The 20734-nt window shown below is 42.2% G+C and overlaps 1 protein-coding gene across 2 annotated transcripts in view; it reads right to left on the bottom strand.

Moving 5' to 3' along the window:
- Positions 1-1110: 1110 nt before the first annotated feature.
- acot7 (acyl-CoA thioesterase 7) overlaps positions 1111-20734 on the bottom strand; it is an 86616-nt gene continuing 66992 nt past the window's right edge. For both annotated transcript variants that reach the window (XM_036533840.1, XM_036533841.1), the window contains exons 9-10: positions 18543-18727; positions 1111-1518 (exon numbers count right to left, since the gene is read on the bottom strand). In XM_036533840.1, coding sequence (XP_036389733.1) covers positions 1420-1518; positions 18543-18727 — 284 coding nt within the window. In that variant the 3' untranslated portion in view covers positions 1111-1419. The remainder of the gene's footprint in view (positions 1519-18542; positions 18728-20734) is intronic.

The raw sequence follows: 20734 nt of genomic DNA, 5'->3' as shown, positions 1-20734 counted from the left end.
CATAACTATTTTCTGGAAACCTAAACATTCATTTGAAAACACATTAAATGGTAATTGTAAAGCAAAGTGCTATCACAAGATTCATTGTCAGGGGCTGAATGTGTAAATGTCAACATGTTCAAGTTCTTTTTCAAAGCTAGGCAGAACTGTTTAGTACCTTTGTATTTTCAGAATGAATCACCCTGGTTTGTAACCAAGCTGAAGAGGGCACATGCTCATTTAAGTAATCCGCTTGGCCTGAATAAACACTTGTTAATTATGTTTTTGTGGCTGGGTAAAGGGAGGAATGGGCTGTGTGTTATTTATTTTATTGTTTGAAGCTATTGTAGTCACTATGCTTGACCTTATCTTGTGAAATGCGCTAGTTGTTCAGAATGAAGTAGCAGCAACTATGCTGTAAATACGATACAGAGTATTACATAATTAAATACCACATGGACTACTAAAGTACTACACAGCAGTTTTAAACAACACCCTCAATTTGTTCAGAAAATTGAACGGACCACAATCCAGGATATGTTCAGAACATATGGCAATACTGTTCTGTGCACAATCTGGAGGGAAAGGTCCAGTGGTTTTAGCATATGCCATTTTTGTGTACGTAATCTCTGCAGCTGAGAACTGGTTCATGAATTTACGTACACGTCACATATATAAATCAGATGGTACCTGGTTCACTGCGGGTGGTGGTGGGGTGAGGGCAGTACATATGTGACAGATTTACCCCCCCATGCATGTCTGTCCCCTTCACCAGAACTCCCTCCGCCGCCAAGGACGGCGGCCATCATTTATGAAGACGGATTATCTGCACCAAGGAGTGCCCTCTCTCAATATATCGTTGATTTCATTCCCTTTTTGTCAACACATAGCTCACTTGGAAAAGCCTAGCATGCTATCATTACAGAAAGAGAGAGAGACAGAGAGAGAGAGCTGAGCGAGTTTTGGGGGAGGCTATGTGCACACAGTGAAGAGGTGAATTCTGGGTAACGGATTCCCCCTTTTCAATGGCAGGCCTTAGTCAGGAGACAGGACACGGGACAAGGAAAAAGTAGCAGGTAGTGACCAGCAACGTGTACATTAGAGTATTTATTTCATACAGCATAACAGGGGACTTTCTGAACATGGTGATTACAGCCTGTATAAATAAAAAAATTGAGGACAAAATATGATATATTATTCATATAATATTTATATTACTTTGTTTCTTTTTAAACACATATATAGATGCTTTGGTATGCAGCACTGAAACGTAAAGTCGAGAACATGATGCGTTTCAAGTAAAACTGAAAGGCTGGCCTTCCAATTTCTATCAGGTTCACTATTCTATAGAGGGGTTCTTTAAAATGTGCTGTAGAATGGTTTTATGGTGTCCCAGGGCCGCTGTGTTTCATCTATAGGGTGGCTGTTGGGAGAGGTATGTCATTGTTGGCGTTCTTTCTCCGCCAGTCGCTTCGCTTTGTTCTGCAGGTACCGCGCTTTCCCTTCCTCGAAACGTTTCTGCTCCTCCTCAGTCTCCAGCTGCAAGAGGACAAAAAAACAAACGAAAAGCAACAAAGTCAGACACCTGTGACCGCCTTGGTTCCAGCAGTGATGGCGACAACACATTGACGCTGACTTTCTAATGAGAGCCATAAGAAGTCTTTTTAAGCTGAACAGCATCAGTAGCGTCGGCAGAGAGTCACTACCCTGGATTGAACCGTTAGCTGGAGAAGCTCTTTGACACCCGCTTGGAGCAGCACTCCGTCGCTGCAGAGAGCTGTGAACATCTTCACTCGGTGCCGTAGTCTCCCACCTCAACTTCTGAAGCACCTGTCATCGGAGCTGAGGGGAGCGAATGTGGTTTTTTTTTTTTTTCGTCTGAGTTTCGTTGGGGAGGGCTGTTGCTGCTCGCATGGTGTTAATTAAACCACATGGCATCTTAGGAGAAGCAGCAGCAACGCGGCAGTGTTGATGTCAACACGTCCTTTTTATAGCGCTGGCAAACGCCAAGCCCGCCGGCTTCTCTCGGCAAAATGCGCCGTTTCCCCCCGACTTACTCCCGACTCTGGGCAACTCAGATGCACCGCATCACGTCAACAGGGATGATCCCATGATGCCTTGCTCAGCCTGAGCTACTGCAACCTTTGTTAACCTGAGAGAGATACGTACTGGTGTCGAAAACACAAGGGCTTCCTCTTTAATGATAACCTCCTTCGCATGACATTACAAAAGGCCAAAACTGGCCCACAGCACACCAAAGAAAACGGTTTCCTTTGCTTTGACTATATATGTTGATGTATAAGCTATATCGTTAAGTATATGCTTTTCCTAAGCTTTGGACCTTTCTGTAAAAGATAGCTATAGTGGGGGGGAATGTGCTTGGGGTGGGGAGGGCAGACGATGATGCGATCTGTCTCTGTGCTGCGCACAGGGTGAGCATGGGGTTGCCACGCCCCCCTCTGTCATCTGCCCACAGCATAGAAAATCCCCAGTGCCCTGAACTCACCCCCACAGCCCCACTAACTACTCATTATCTCACAGCCATGGAGCTCCAGCTCAGACAAGTCAAAGCAGGGACGTTCCTCTGGGCCTCTGATGGAGGTCTGTGTCTAAGGGGGGTAAGCATGGTGGACTGGGCACTCCGTTTCCAGTGGTGCCTTTGTTCCACTGTTATTGCATTATAAATGTTCTCCATTTATACAACTGGCTTTTTATTGAGACAATGCTTGTGAAGTTACCTTGCCCAAGGGTATAACTACAGCGGCCCACTTGGGAATCAAACCAAAAAGCTTTGGGTTACAAGCTCATTTCCACTGTACCACCCTGCTGTCATAGTGTTTTTTGTCAGCAAGTACACAAGGGATACACCCTGGGTTTCTGCTGGGCTAACGTCCTCTGACTAAACTTCCCACTCTGTGGCTAGAAGCCAGCTGGTCTTGCTGTTGTCATCAGAGGGGCTTTGAAGCACACAGCTGAATGCCTGCATTTCTGGCGGATATTAAACGCTTCCAGGCCATCTGCTGAAGGCCCGTTGTCCTTGTCAGTATTACCACTACTGTTTAAATTCACTCCCTTCTTTTTTCAAAATACTTCAAAATCTTTTGGAGAGATTTGTACCCCATCATAAACCAAACGTTAGGAGAGCATGTTTATGATCTACATGCATCTGTACACTAGTTCTCCTTATTAGTGAAATAAGGATAAGGATAATAAGTAAGTGAAATATATTTGCAAGTGTATGTTAAAAAGTTAATTTCTACATGAAATCCACAAGAAAATGTTTATTTCACAATATACTAATGGACTGTATATAACTACACATGAGAATGAAATTTGTCAGCATGAGCCAATTGCATGCAGTATGTAATAAAAAAGAGGGAATTTCAGAGTAATCAATCCTTATTAATATTGGAAATGTGAGGGAAAGAACTAGACTAATCCTTCAACAAATTAATTCTAAGCACATTGATCGTAGTGGTAAGTCATCCATCTGGCTGACAAACCTCAATGGGATTCAGAAATCACAGCACCCATTCATAAAGACTGATTGGGCAGCAGGGTTCCAACAGCAGCCTCCCGATCCTCCCATCTGAAGGGTTAAAAAAAGCAAATTCTTGGAATTCAGATTTGCAAGGGAGCACATGTGATGGAAAGCTGAGCTAAATATAGCCCATGTTCAATCAGCAAACCTCCAGTGAGGACAGGATTTGGAGTGGCTCATGGGAACTCACATGACAGTTATTATGAATGAGGGGATATAGGGAGATGATAGGGGAGAACAACGACTGAGTTAACTGAAGTACGCACTAATGTAACGCTTCCTGACCGGGATTCCACTGTGGTTGCTGGATGTCATCCTAGCTGACCTGGTGATCAATTCGGTTTGACTGAGCACTAATACAGATCTGACTTTCTCGACAGTCGCTTGTTAGTTATTTCTGATGGGGAGGTGCGATGGTGTGACTAAATGTATAAAATGAAAGTGCTTCTTCAACTAATTCTTGTCTGTACTTGCCCCTTAAAGATACCAGTCATCACGATGGGTATTCCACTCATTTTAAGCTTAGTTAGTTTCTCAATTAATTTTTGTGGTTTCTTAACGAGCACAAATGCCAACTACTCCGAGTACCGCACCATTCAGGCATGGGTTACCATACATCTTTGTCAGATCCATTTTATATGTCACTTTATCATTAAAAGTAAACCTATTTTGAATTCAAGACTTCCTTTGTGCAAAAAAAAAAAGAAAGCAAAACGCTTATCTCTGCGCCAGGAAAAAAAAAAAAAAAACACAGCCTTACGATGAGAACATGACATCATTTGACCTTGGAAGAACTCCCCCCTTCACTAGCAGTCCAGAGCAGCACTGCACCATCCCAGTCTTGAACAAATTGAATTAAGCTTAAGGGAATGAGGCAACTCAGCAAGAGTGTATGAGAGGCGGAAAGCAAAACTGATTAGTTCTATTAAGTGAATCACGTTGCGAAGCTTTGGGAATGTAAAGCAAGACCTGCGCTCTTCAACACCGAAAGTAAGTTTAACGCATGTTTGAACAGGCATATGTGTGTGTGGTTAAGGCCATTAATGCCTTAATGGCTTGAGAGTTAGTGCATTAATTACTATGTGAGAAATAAAAAGCACACATAAGTTCATGCTTTAATATGTGCTAAGCTTCATGTTTTTGTTGCTGAATTTACTCTGTATGTTTGACCTTTGTCAGTGGCTTTTTTTTGTACCCAGCTAATATTTTATCAGTATATATTTGGGATTGAGTGGCTCCTACCCTTTGAACTGAATACAAAGCAAAAAAAAAAAAAAAAAAAAAGCAAAGTCAAGGAAATGCAAAGTCAAAGACTCAAAAGTGAGAGGGATTTTCTGTGGCCCTTATTTTAGAACTTGTATGACTCATGCTGTAGTCGTTCTTCAAGAAACTAACCTAAACAAGACAAAAAGGAGGGCATGGATGAAAACAAGCACATCACTTACAGGAAAGCACACACTGCAGACTGAGTCACAGACCCAAATGACAGCCAAGGTTGACTAACTTTCCCATAAACTCAAGCATGCTCTAAATAACACGATCACACCACTATCCCATAATACCTGAGAGAAATCAGAGGTCAGGCAAGGTGTATTTAGGTATTCCTAATGAATGCAGGGAGGGGTAGCTAGAACTACAAGCTTCTTAACCCGCCCCCAGTTCATCAGTTCTAATCCTCCTTGATCAGATTGCAAAGGCCAGACCGAGGCATCTGGTATCACCTGTGGCATGATGCTTATTTTTTTGGACCAGCTGATTTAATTGCAGCTAGATAGTTCCATTCACATAATTTTCGTCACAGTATGATGACCGAATTTGTTTGCTACACAAATACGAAATGGTGGATCAATAGATTTTTTAAAGCTGATTAAGCACATTTTGCAAGGAAGTTCCAAAAATAATATTCTGGAGGATCATATCTCCAGGCATCATTGAACTGACCTTGCCTTTCTGGTGATGAAGGGTCAAAGCATCGCTCTAAAATCCCGGTAATGGCGCTCCTGCGGGGTGTAAATCGTTTCTGAGGGCTTTCCGATCATGTCAGACGAAACCTCTCAGGATCCGGTGGACATTGAAATAATTGGTTTCTCGGAAAACAGAGGCCGGCCTGTCAGCGCTGTTACAGCGGGGTGCGACTCGGCCGGCCTCGCGGTGAGTTGAGCACATTAATGACGCGGGGATCACAGACGTTTAGCACACGGCTGATTCCCACCCTGACATCCCCCCACCCCTGCAATTTCCCTTTGTCACCTTTAAGGAGCTGCTCAACACTGACCTGACCAGTTTCAATTAAACAAGTCTGGCTTGTCTCAGGGCCACCCTTTCAGAAATTCAGCAAGGCTGTCCTTATGTTCTTGAGATAAAGTTACAACATCTGGACATTTCAGACCATGTGCAATAAGACAGTCACTTTGCAAATCCAAAAATTACTTACAAGGAATATAATGACTATAAGATCATAATGATATTACTACCAGCCTATCATTGCCAGCAGAGCTACTGTAACACCAAGTCTGCATCAAGTAAGTATGTATAAGCACAAGCCTTTCACTATCATATACCACCCTCTCCTATACACCATAACCTTCCTCACCTGTCCTTACACATACAAATACACACACACACGCACACACACACATGCACACACGCATGCACACACGCGCGCGCACACACACACACACACACACACAAACACACACACAAACACACACACACACACACACACACACACACACACACACACACACACACACACACACACACACACACAAAGAGAATGAAGTAAAATCATGTAAAATAAATAATCTAATTCAACAAGTGCCCCCACATTTAATTAGTGCAATTGATTGTCTCTGTCAGTATCCTGTGGAGGCCCTAATAATCTCTGTCCCTACGGCTCGCTCGGCCTATGGGCTCCTTAATTACCTAAATCACATGGGATGCCATGGTGTGGCACACAACAGGAGACAAGCGGCTTCTTTGACCAACAAACAGGCCAATCAGAGCGCATTTCACCACTGTTCAGTGGATAAGTGTGCACAATCATTAGCAATCGTGCTGCACATGCAGATGTGATGTGTTGTCAGTTCAAAGATAACGATGGCGACGGTGAGCGTTCAGAGCACAATGATATTGAGAGAGCTGGGGGGGAGAAACCAGGTCTGTGGACAACGCCCTTTTGGAACACATTCTGCTGCATCAGCATAACTCAGCTTTGCCAAACAGTGCCCAGGATCTGCTCAGAACACGACTGGCAGCGCACCAGTGAAGGCACGGAATGATTGGAAGCAGCAGTTGTGACACAATCACTTGCACGATTGTCCACTGCACTTTGGCGTGACTCACAACCAGCCAAGACATGGGCCTGGATTCAATCAACATCTGTCCTCAATGCTTATCTCACAATTAAACACATCTGTTACATTTTTTCCCATAAAACACTTTTTTTCCATTCATTTTGGTGATTGCAAAACTCTTCGAACATGGGAACAGGGAAAAAAAAAAGAGGGAAAAAAGTAACACTCGAATTTAATAGTGCGTCAAAGCTGAGGACAAATGTTGATTGAATCCAGGCCATGGTTAAACATCAGCACGCCAGACCCAATTAAATCCTCAATTACTCATTAGATAAGAGAAGACAGAGGTCATAAATTTGAGGAATGTAGTCCAGCCACAGCGGGGGATTTTAAACCCGAAAAGCAAGTACCATTACCACAGCACTTCTCCTGGGAGATGACAAACCCACTCAATACATTTTTATACAAAAAAAGCTAAATGAATACGGTAGGCACAGCAAAGTGCCACATTTTTATGACACACCGCTTTTCAGACTGCTGTAATATTGATCTCGTATCCAATATGCTCTCTGCACAGAAAATGAGATTGTGGCCGCATTAGGCCTGTCTGAGTCGCGGAGGCTGAGGCCTAGGGCAGGTGAATAAATGGTGTCTCTCAGGGATACATTTAAATCCCTGCAACTCCCGTAGATAAATGCACCTTTCGAGAGGATCAATTATGTGTGGCTGTCATCTACAAGCTATACGTTTTGTAAGGTACTGTTAACAGAGAGATGTCCAGGTGAATAGTCTTAATAGCCCTGTATGAGGCTGTCGTGGTGAGATGAGCCTGATGTGTAAAATCTGTGATTTAAAAACAGGGTCGCATAAAGGCATTTAAAACTGCATTAGATGGTTCTGGGCTGAACATGGCAGCCATTGAATGGAAGAGTCTTACCGTGTTTCTCTCTTTGGATGATTTTTTTTTTTTTTTTTTACTGTACATTAAAAAGAATCTGATCTCAGTGTTGTTTAATACCATCTTATCGGAAAGGAGGAGTCCTCCATAACCAAACCTACATTCATGAGGTATTTGAGACTCTGTTCAGACTGGAGAAGATGGGGTGCTGGGGAGATACACGCTGAACGGAGAGGAGAAAAACAAAAGCACCGGGAGAGGGAGTAGAGGGGGCCCCGGAGATGGTACGGGCATGCCAAAAGCAGAGGAGGCAGTGCCTGATGGGGGTTTTGGAGAATATTTTGCTCAGAAGTACAACCAGAAATGATTTCCAGGCTGTCTGGTGGCACAAAAGTATTTTAAATGTGTGTTAGAAGATATACTCATGGACATGCATGAGGGGAGTTAAACTTGCGGCACTGATCAAAGTGCAGCTTAGGGAATGCGAGGCAGACTGCGGTGATGAATTTAGCCCATAAAGAAGCAGTGGATTCAATGAGCTATCTGTATTACTGGAGCTCTAACAGCTGGGCATTTGATAAACTGTAAAATCTGATAGCTACTTTGCAAATGTTTTATTTAATACTGGAAAATTTCTGTACTTGCAAGGAATATTATGATGATGGGACCAAAATGCTATTTCTACGTGCTTAATATTTCCCATTCAACTTCCACCAGAACTGAAACGGGCCCCCAGGAAAAAGCATAATCTACCCCTTGACTACAGGCCAGCATCAAGCCACCATTTACTGAGGAGATGGGAGGCCTAAAATGGAGATTGTTCAGGGAATGATGTAGTAAAACATTTGCCTACATAGGTATGAATGCTTGCATGCATACACGAGATGTTCAGCTTTAAATGTACATTTATGTCCATATATACATATATATATATATATATATATATATATATATATATATATATATATATATATATATATATATATATATATATATATGTATATGTTTATTTCAGATTGGAAGAAAGCAACTTAATGTGCTATTGCCGCTTAGTAGTATATGACTCATATAGACTCATATGAGCTAGATGTCAGACTCTATTTATTGTATATAGTTAGGAGTTATCTAGCCTATGTGCTTACCACAGTAAGATATACAGAATAAGAACCTATGTAGCTGTAAATTGTATGTCCAACTGAAATCGGTATCACAGATATTGTATTATTATTCAGCTCTATGTGTTGCACATTTAAAGTTTTGTCTCTGCCATCGCTGAATCTCTATGTTTTCTGATTAGCTGGCTGTTATGAATATTCTTGCCTAAGACAGAACTTCCAGAACTAGCACTATGAATGCAGACAACACCAGAATCTCATGTTGCAAGCAGAGACCTCCTAGACAGAAAACAGAAGAAAAGCAGGAGCTGAATAATAATAAATAATAAATATCTGCACTGGTCTTTTCTTTGTGTCCCAGCAGGTTGTTGCTGAGGGGAATGTGTTCCAGGTATGATCTCTCTAGCAGTGAAAAACCTAGCACAGTGGTCCAAACACTGAAACCATAACTCAGTTGCTGTGTGTATCTTTATACAAAGATGGTCGCTGCAATCAATTCATTGCTGTTTTTTTTTGTAATTTCTGTCTAGTCTGTGCTCTAGCCAGAAATTTCCTTATGCTTGTTTTTTTTTTTTTTCAAGGGGCAATCAGAGGCTTTTCTTTTCTTCCTTTTTTCGGAGCGGGTACACGTGCAGCCGATATATGACAGCCCATTCTGGCATATTCTGTCCAATGGCAGCGCAAAGTGGTAGGCACAAAAAGAGCAGTGTAAGTGGCCGGGTGCGCCAGTGACGTCTCAATTAGCCCTTGGCGCTCGGGCCTTTGTGACGGCACTGTAGCACTGCCTGGATCCCGCATAATAGAAAAATAGTCTGGAGGTCAATGGAGGACAGCCATTAAAAAAAAAAAGTGACAAGTCCTCCGTGTTTCAAAACCACTGAGTTCCACGCACGCCCCAAAAAGCCCATCATAAACCAGGGGCGGAGAGGAACCAGGAGATTTATAGGGGGGAGAAGCAGTGACCAAGCTCTGGCAGCTTTCACACATCTGGACAGAGGGAAGAAAAAACTAACATTCAGACCTCATATGAAGAGAGACAGAAGCACCACATATATTAAACTCGTTTCACCATCTATTGGTAACAGGTTCAGAAGATTGGATGCTTTTTTAATTCTGTGGTTTGTACATGGAATAAACTGCATTCTATTCATAATGAACTCCGTGTTAATGCAAACTAATTAAGCATGAATGAATGCATTACTACCGCATTCACTGCTGTGTGTGCGCTTACAAATGACTTCAGGACAGGCACTGCAAAACAGTTCAGCTAATGCATAATAACATTAAGTAATGTTCAATAAGCATTCATTTACAATGACTGACGAGGGTCTCCTTTAGGACAGACATCAAACGAACAGCAAGTATGCACTCACACATTTTTACTACCTACTAATTAATGGGACCTTACTATAAAGTATTGCAATCAACTTTTAAATACTTGGATAAATAAACCCTATCCTTCCACAAAATTGCACCCAAAATAAGACAAATGCTTGAAATCATACTTGTATTTGAGAGCCCTTGAGAAAGACAGAGAGAGGGAGAGAGAGACAGACAAACAGACAGACAGACAGAGTTCATGTGTGTGTGAGACAGATATTGTTTTGCTTTTAAAAGCCCTTTCAAGCCCTTGATTTCACCATAATTAAACAAAAAGCAGACAGAAAAGCAGGAGGAAATTACAAGTATTATTTAAATATGAAATCAAAACAAAAAAAGGAACCAGGAAAATCACAATATATAGGCCAACCCTACGGTGTGTGTGTGTGTGTGTGGGTGTGTGTGTGTGTGTGTTTTGAGAGAAAGACAGAGCGAGATTGTTTTTCTGAGGGACAGAAGAGAGAGAATGTGTGTATGTTTGTGTGTGTGTGAGCGAGAGAGAGAAAGAAAGAGTGAGAGAGAGAGATACTGAGAGGTAAAGGCGGCCTGTAAAATTCCTAATGATCCACTTTCTTCACTTTACGACATGCGGAGTGGGTGGAAAGAAAACAGACCTCCTACATGGGGGGAAGCTTGGAAAACAGTGCTAATTACACACACCTGCCACTGCGGCTGTCAGCGCGAGCCTGCCTTCCCTCTGCCCTGCCCACAGGCTCTGAAGCGCCAGGGCTGGAAACGGGGCCAGGGGAACCAGGGAACGGCACCGAGGCCCAGGCCAAGCCATTACTGTGACAAACCCCAACCCACACGATAATGTCAGTCATGCTTACGATCAGTACACTGAGGCCAGGTAAAAACAAAAGGACAGACAGCTTTGTAATTAGCAGGTGGGTCCTGGCTGTCGCCGGGGCTGGTGTTGTGAAACATTTCCAAAAAGGATTCATAACATTGAAGAATGGTTGTGTTGCAGGCATCGAAAGTGTTTCGCTTTGAGCCAGAGCTCTGGCCACATGTGATAAGGGACTGTCAGGACGAATATTTCTTGGGCTACTGTCACAATGGGGTGAAATGATATTGTGGGAAAATTGTGCAGGGCAAACCTTGTTATGTTTTATCGTATATCATGGCTGTACAGATGTACCAGAAGTTTCCCATGTTTGTTACAACATCGAAAAGTCACACGAAGATGCTTTTTTCACTTAATCTATTTGCAGTTTTCAATATTATATTCTACACTTTACGCACTGCTTTAAGTTGTACAAAAGCACAGAGGAAACATTGTTTCAGTCTGAAAGAAACTTAATGTATGAGATTATTTCCCAGCCGAAAACCTACATCAACATCCTATTACTGTATTTTTTTTTATCTTACCCATTGGAAGTATTACTGATGCAATTTATCGCATTCTGAAGTTATTGTCAGTGTTTTCCCTAGCACTTTATAGCCCTGGCCCCTACTTAAGAGAATCATACCTAGTCACCTTTTTTAATCATCATTTGTACAAATGCTACCAAGATTATTATCTTAATATTAAGCGATGAGCAGGTTGTGAAACTTAAACTACGTCTCTGCCAGAATATGCAACAACACCCTTAGAATATTGAGAAAAGTTATGTTAGTGAGTGCTTTACATGTATTCCAAACACACACACACAAAATCTGTTTTATATCCTGCAACATTCATCTAACCTTCCCTTGACAAATATTGTAATTTCACTTTGGAAATAATTTTCTTTCCTCTACCACCCCCGTTTTGTTTTTTTCTTATGAATTTTAAGCAGGGAAGGGAATACAACAGAGCTGTCGTGTGTGCCGTCTGAATATTTTATGGACAAAACCCGCCAAAAAGACGAACCCCAGTGTATACATGCTCACTCCCCAAATATACCTGCTTCCCGCACATGTACCACAGCGCTGGGGGTAGGTTAGGCCCTTCTCAGCTGATGCTCCTGAAACCCTAACTCATTTTTACCTTCCGTCACGGTATTCCTGTGTGAATCCGGATATGTATTCAGTGCAGAAGCTGCAATGTTTCTGATACATCACATCGCCTCCCCGCTGTCTGCTCCCGTTTGTGTTCCTCTCATTACAGAAGCAGAAAGCAGGCTCTCTCTCTCTCTCTCTCTCTCTCTCTCTCTCTCTCTCTCTCTCTCCTCCTCCTCCTCCTACCTCCTCTGCAGTGGGGCATGTCTGATCTGCATGCACCTCTTGCATTTCTGACAGTCATTATGTCTGTCAGTAGTCCTTCCTGGCTCTTTTCTGTTAGGTTAATAAATAAACTGATGGTTGAGGTTTTTGTGCCATTTCTCGCCACTCCTGTAAGGTTCCCTTTCCTTTCTTTTGCCGAGATTCGGCAGATCTTTCAGGCGGAAACTGGAAACATTCCCTCAAAGCCTGCTTTAGAAATGTTATTCTTTACCTGGTAAGATTTGTAATCTGCCTTTGGTGAAAGTGATAGCTATAGGGCTAAAGGGGAAACTCAGAGGAAAACGTATACAAAACACAAAAACTAGAATCGGATCGTAAGCTACTTGAAATGTAATTTGGATGTCGTAGTGCATTGTCCCACCTTGATGGATTTAAATTTGTGTACCGAATTAAGGGTACAAAGGGTATGTACAAATGTGCCAGAGTAAGCCTCCTTTTGAAGTCCTACTGTCACATGACAATCGCGGCACCTTTCTGTGTAATTCTATTTCCACATCATTCCCTTTTCCCAAGTCCTGTGCCATTAGGGGTCTGTACATATGCACATGTTCAAGGCTTACTCTGAAACAAGTCGTGACAGTCTAAAAAATTCAATACCGAAAACTCAGGTGTTCAATAATTTATTTTCAACCAGAAAAAAATATGAACCTTTCTTCCTCCTGCTTTGATGTCGGGGCAGAAAATAATGCAAAGGACGAAATACATCAAAGCTCAAAAAACGTAGAATTGGCAAAATGGTGAAATATGTCTACTTGGGATTCTCCAGACCCTTTCACAGTGGTGAAACTCCAGAGACTTGCAGGAAGCAGTCTATACGCACAGAGACAATGCCATGAAACTGGCTTAGAGCACTGGGGTTGAGGGTAAATTCAACTAACCCGAACAGCTGTTTAAAACGCTTGCCTTTTGGATGACTGGAAATCATTTGGAATGATTTGCTGATATAGATCGGTACTCAGCTTGGGACAACAGTGTCTCCCGGAAGCATTTTAATTGTTGGAAAAGTTAACAGGAACCAGGTGGGTCACTTCCTGCTGAGGCAGGGATCTGAGGCATGATGTGGTAGGAGCTCCAAAACTCCAGTCAGAAGGTTGCAGGTTCAATCCTTACATGGTGTACGGCCGCTGTTCCTTTGACTAGAGTACCTGCCATGAAACTGTACTTCAGCAAATACCCAAATGTATAAATGGACAATATGTTAAAAGGTAAGTCACCCCGGATTAGGGAAACTGCTAATCGACAGATCAAACGTAGTGGTGGCAGTGGATGAGGCAAGAAGCCCTGAGAACGGTGCCAGAAAAACACCAGAAGGGCCAACGATATCTTGGCATTGCCAGTTGTCGGAGCAGGCAGTGGCTTTAGCAGAGATCAGCCAAACGCTACTGTCTGAACAGTAGCACTAAACAGTAAATAACAGGTAAATGAAAATGGCCACCTGGAAGCTTGTGTGTGATTGGCTCAGGTCATCATGTGGGCCATTCCGTGTGTGTTATCATGGGAACAGTCAGATGAACACTGCCAGGGTTGTGTTCTCCATACACCTGCGTAGACTGTCCCTCACAGACTCAGAAATCCCACGGAGATTATTTTTATATTGTGAGTGACATGGGTATTTGTGGCATTATTCTGGTTCACTTTTGAGGTAAGACAAATTGCAAAGGGCTTAATGATGGGTGTGTTTACATCAAGCTGCACTGCTAAATGTAATACCAAAAAAAGCTACCTTGAAAAGAGAGAACTTCCCAAGCTTTTATTTGGTTGCAATTCAACATTATTTTGGTTTTGATATCCCAGCTGCCCTTCACTCTTCCTGCAAAGCAGGAACAAAGCCGTGATGCACTTATTGGTTAGCTTCACACTCACGATTAAATTGCACTCACCCAAAAACAGACGGATCAAGTCACACAAAGGTGCCTCTACTATGCCTGCAAGTTCTTTTAAGATCTAAAACAGATTTAATGAAAAAGTGAAAGTCTGAATGATTACACTTTGCTGTTGAGTGCAGACCCTTTGTTGAACTTGACACGATTTCATGCTTCTTCTCCTTATCGTGGAACGCTGCTGTCAGCGCCAGGATCATTTGCAAGACCAATGAAAAAAACAACCACGTTCCCACGATTTGCAACATTGCAAACAAAACAAACCAGCATATTTGCAATTTCCTTTTTGAAAATCTGATGTAAAACTTGCTACAGAACATAACACCAGAAACCCCACTGCATATAGAGGACACTGCTTAGAGTTTAAGTTCCCATGAAATAAGAGCAAATAATGTAAAAATATATTGAATTTAAAAATATCAGCATCCCAGTTTAGCTCTGAACAGCTACCGGGTGAGGGAATTATCCATGTGAATAAAAGTCTTTACAGCTCAGGAGTGGACAATAAGGAATGCAGATTCTAAGCAGTCATATACTGTGATAAGACTATGCAGTCTGTGACGGACCCTCAGATCTTTTCAAATGAATAATCATGGACATAGTATTGACCTTTAGACAGCCTCAAAATGGAGAATATTATAAGCTCATTGTTTCTCTATTCAATCAACTGTGAAAACACTCAAAAATGAAAGATTTTTTTTAAACATATAACACTAGTTTCACGGGTGCGTTTCAGCAAAGGAGCCTTATCGGGGAGATCCAAGTGTTGTGATGTCTAACGCTGTCCTGTGTCTAATATTGCTCAGTGCACTCTGCCACGTGACGACGAGCGATTTACAGTGGCACACGGAGGTTGAAATAATAAATAATTTTTAAAGAATTGCTTCAAAACAAGCATAACATCAGCACACACTTTAACCCCTTGGAGACCTTACTTCCAAGAAAGAGATGTCTAAAAATAAACCCGAGTTTCATTTTTCCCGGAGTTGCTATAGCAACGCCGCTTGTTTTGTGGGTGAGGGGCGCAGCTGAATCTCTTTCGGCGCTGTGATGGGTTCTGAAGTCTCTGCCTCAGAGGGCGATTCCCCAGCTGTCTCCCTCTCCCCCGCTCGTCTTACTTCATTCCTTAATATTTCTATTGCAGCGGTTTACAGAGGCAGAGCCTCGCCCAGGTATTCCCAGCAGTGAAATGACAGATTTCAGATGGACACCAGGACATCTGAGTCATTTTGCTTTCCTCTGTATTTTCCCCATTTCAGCGATACACACTGTGTTCAAAAGGTAGCTGAGATGCTGTGTGTGACCTCCCACCAAGACACACACACACACACACACACACACGCACACACACAGCATACAGCAGCCGCTGTCAGCCAACCCCCCCATCACCCCCCCCCCCCCCCCCCCGCCTCTGAGCTAAAACGGGAAATCTAAAAATAGACATGAGAGATTTTTCACTTGAGTGAAAATCACCTGCAGTCAAAAAATAGAAGGCAGTGTCCTATCAATATGCTATTTATATACAGGAACATGTGTATTACTGGTCACAATATGACAAATACTATTAAAGGAGAAAAATGAAGACAATTCTTTCTATTTTTATTTTTCAGTTTTAGGACTGGAACCTAGAGTAATGGGTACCCTAAACAGTGTTATGTCTGAATGTGTTTTACTTAAATTTCATACGGTTTAGTTAGTACGTTAAGATATGTACACAGCATGTGTTATTGCATAATATACATTCATAAATCCATGATTTATACTTGCATTACCTACATTTTATCATGTACTTTTAAAATATGTACATGACGTATTTTTTCATATTTCACATGTACAAATCCATGATTTATACTTACATTAAGCATAGTTCAGTATGTACTGCAGAAACGATGCATGTTTTTACACATTTTCATGTACAAATCAATGATACAAGCTTATATTACATATGATTTACTATGTACTGTACACAGTATGTATTTTTTAAAGATTTGCAAGATTTGAGCTAATATTATGGACGGTTCACTACACTGTGCCCAGTGTTTTCACTTATTATAGACACATGCATCCATGAATTCTATCAAATATGATTCACTACAGACTGCCAGACACAACTTATTTTAGATTTTAAAACGACGGCCTTGGTTGCGCACACCCGGTCGCAGCAATGGGTCTGAGATCACTCTTGTTTCTGCTGGTTTTGGACGGAGACGCTGCACTTCCTGTACCAGCGGAGTTGGCCTTCTGTTACTCTGCGGTTCCGAACGCGTGCATGCGCTGGCACTCCACCGCTGAAGCCTACACTTCAGACCGTTCCGCCTGACAATCTTTCAGTGCCTTTTCACATTAAATACCCGTCAAAACCACGTTTTTCCGCTTTTGTTCTAACCCCGAGCTACTGTACGGGAAGCTCTTTTTTTTTCTTCATACTGTCATATTACTCCTCAGAGAAGAGCTTCACCACCTTGAAATGTAAAAGAGTGCTGGGTATTAAAATTTGGTTCTTTGTTTCTCAGGCATGGGAATCCCACCACTGGGCAAAAGAGTGTTATTATAAGTAAAAGCTGGTCAGATCAGGGACGAGAGGCTTGGCGGGCCTTGTGTGAACGTCTCCTGACCATGGGTACAGAGAAATGCCAGAAATAGCGTTGATTGAGCTGTCTCTTTGCTATTTTCTGCCTTGTTTGTTTGTAATGCCACATCAGGGCACTGGCAGTACCAGCCGTTTGAATTTCCTTTTATAGCCAGCGAATTATGAATTAATAAAACAGATGGGTGTGTTAAGCGTTTCTTAAAATCTTGAACCTACTCTGAATTACAATAATGTTCCTCACAGTGATTTGGTCCACTCTAAATAAATGGGTCTTAATTAAGTGCAAGAAAAAAAACAACTAAATGTTGAGGGGGAAAAAAACAACATGTATAATTTATGATGAGTACTCTGCGAAGCAAAATATGGAAGTAAAGGTCCGTTGTTATATGAAGAGATCAGTTCACAGCAGTAGAATTAAAGGATACAACCCAAGATTAAGAGAGTGTTACTGTGCGTCCATGCTGTCTGTTTGGTTCGTAGGCCTTGTCTGCCACCAGCTCAGGTTGCCCTTACCTTTGTAGGTAAAGTGCTAGGATGGTCACCTAGCTGCTGAGCTGCTGAGGGGAGAAAGAGGACTACTACTGGCTTTGTGTGCTGTGGTAGAATGTACTAGAAATCGCTTTCTGGTAAATGTGAACCGCACTCCTTCTCCGACGAGGGGACGAGGGGAGGAAATGAGAAGAGCAGAAAGGAGACGGGGAACGGCAGCTACATAAAGCGCGATTACTCCTCGGAACGCTCAGAACGAAAGGAGAGAGAGAGAAACGTGTGGCGAGCAATACAATATTGACGAGAGCCGATCCGAAATGGCAGCATCTGGTGTTAAATTACATTATATTTAGCATGGCCTGGTTCCCGTGAGAGAATGTAGCTGAGGTTTGAATGGGAAGAAACAGCAAATCGATGCCCCGCAGAAGTGGGGCGTGCAGTCTGAAAGGCTGGCGACCGTTCCTGTGCCCCTGGCCACTGTAGTGCTTGACAGCACATCTTTTCTAATCCTTTCACTGTGTGAGAGTCACAGATTATATCAGATTTTCATCTCTGCTGATTGATGCTTGTCATCGATCCGGTACTGATCGCTGCTCTGGCACCGTTTCTGTCAACAGCCCCCATTCAACTGTTTCTTCATCTCTGTCTTGGATGGGGTGCTCAATCTAATACTACAATGCTTGACCTTGGACATGGGTGGCAAATTTACGCAACAATTACATCTTTTATTCACGCATGCACAATATTTTTCTTTAATTTCAGTGACCACAAATCTTGTGATGATATGTATAAATTAACGTAGTTATATTACATTATTTTACTAATTTACTTGCTTATTTTATGTCTTGAATTCACTCCCCAAAATCAAGTTATTGACTCATTCGTAACATAAATCCTAGGCAAAAAAAATATCCACATCCATATATTTTTCCTTCCTTCCTGAGCTGGAAACAGATAGATGGAATTATGTTACAATACCAACTGGCATGGGAAGCTTAACTGAAGAGCTCAGACAAGCTCCAAACAATAGTCCACTGTGGGATTCTAAACCAACCAACCTTGACGTTCTTTCACTGATCGCCACTCAATTCAATCACAGAATCTGCCGGAGCTGCCGGGCACCCAGGCGGATACTTTTGGGGGGGGGGGTTCTGGGGGGGGTTTACCTTCAGCGGCGGGACGGGAAGAGACTTGCCCTCCTTGTCCAGGGAGATGTACGTGAAGAAGGCGGTCACAGCCCGGTACTTCCCCTCACCCGGCTGTACCAGTGGGTTGGCGTCCACAAACACCTCGATCTCCATGGACTTGTTGCTGGCGAAGGTCAATCGGCCAGAAACGGTAACCACGCAGCCTAGGGAGGTCACACAATGAAGTGTATCAGAACAAAAATTTCATCAAGTGATCCATTAGTAGATCTGCTACTGCAGCAGCATACAGCCTTAAAACCTCTGTTCTTTAAAGGCCTGAAATGTAAGGAAAGAGACTGAGATAGGCTTCACTTGTTCGGCTTCAAAGAGGCTATAATGGAAGAAGATTGTAACCATTTGTGTCTCCAGAACACCTGGGCACATCACTAAAAGTGCTGGCCCTTGGGGCATGCCAAGCACACTTTGGCATTCCCAGACATGACCTCCAGATATACACACACCTGCACACAACACAGTAAGCTGGACTCAGCTGACAGCCTGTGACCTCAAGACCCTCAATGGCCGCCGGTGATTCACAGGCCCACAGCTGGTCACCTCTTCACTTCCTCACTCTTTATTGACACAGACAGCTCAGAAAATCAAATGCTTCCTTTGCCTTGAAGGTCATCCAGGGAAAGAGGAAGAAGTTTGGACTTCCAAAAAAATTTTGTATTAGTATATCATAGTTTACTTGGCTTTTGTGCAAGTTAACAGTGCACAAGTTAACTTGTGGTAGGGCTTGTGGTAGGGCTTGAAGAGACAGAGTGTTATGCTGACACTCACTGGTCCGGGTCTGACACTGTTGCTCGTTTAAATTGAATGGATACACTTATGTTCTATTGTGATGGAAGTCGCTCTGGATAAGAACGTCTGCTAAATGCATGTAATGTTATGTAATGTAATGTAATGTAAAGTGGAATCAAACCTCAAATTCACTCAGTGGCCATATCAAGAGAGGCTAGAGAACACATGCCAACATATTTCACCTTGTCAGCAGCCATCTTCAGAGCTTCTTCTGACATGGCAGAACAGTGTGGGTGTTCTGTGAAGTTGAAGGATGGGCATTGCAGTGAGATATGGTATGGTTAGATTATCCTAATAGCAGTACGGTGAAGTACAGCCTTAAGAGCGCTCTGAATTATGGTCTACAGTAGTTGCTTTATATGGAGGGGTTATGTAAAGGTCAATGCGGTGATCTGATGTTAGTTTGAGATCTGCAGAGGTTTGTGCAAGGTAATCTGTAGATTTGCCAGTTACACATATTGACTTAACAGACAGGGATACTTTATAATCAGTGGATTCATAACCTTTTATGGGTGTAACAGAGCTGATTGGCTACCGTCAGAATGGGATTACAGCTTCACATTGATATCCCATCATCTGATTGTAGTTTTAGGTACAATTAGCATAAACTCAAAACAGATCAGATTAACTAGCTGGCTTTGTGAAGCTATCAAACCTACATCTTAATTAATGGCACTTTCAAAGGATGCGATTGCTAATTCATATGCAAGCGTTTGGTTTATCTTGAGTGTACTGTATATGTGAGATTATTCAAAAATTCACTGCCCTCTTTTTTGGTAATTCTGAGAGCACCATTCAAATGTAAATATGGGATTTACATCACAAGTTCCCAGGCCTGCGGGGGCTGAAACAAACTTACTCCTATGCACAGCGAAACAAATTCAAATACGGCTTCATTTATTCCCACATAATTGAAATAACCTTCATAATAAAAGGGAATGTCTCTGTTTTTCTTTTATGTTAGAACACAGAAGCCATTCAGATTTGCTTTTGGTCTTCTTTCTTACTCTTACTTTTATCTTTGCCTGTTGTGTTAACTGCAAAGCGCTGAAAGGATTACGACTTCAAGCACAATAAAACACAGTTTCAGTTCTAATACTCTAACATTGTTGTTCACTCTCTTTCTGTAATGGTTACAGATCTTTACCGTATAAATTAGTAATGGTGTTTGCATCGTTGCTTTGCTGTTGGCAAGTCTCTGTGTGTTTGGCTTTGCAGTAACTCAGAGAACGTTCATTAAGAAACTTGATCACAAACCCTGCACATTTTGCCAGCGGAATGTTTAACAAATAATCTTTTAAAAAAACCTTGTTATGCAGATTCCGTAAATGTGCTGCATAAATGGGGTTTGGATAACACTGAGTTGT

This window comes from Megalops cyprinoides, chromosome 7, assembly GCF_013368585.1.
Source record: "Megalops cyprinoides isolate fMegCyp1 chromosome 7, fMegCyp1.pri, whole genome shotgun sequence".
NCBI classification, from domain to species: Eukaryota; Metazoa; Chordata; class Actinopteri; order Elopiformes; family Megalopidae; genus Megalops; species Megalops cyprinoides.
This window is presented reverse-complemented; position numbering and strand designations above follow the sequence as displayed.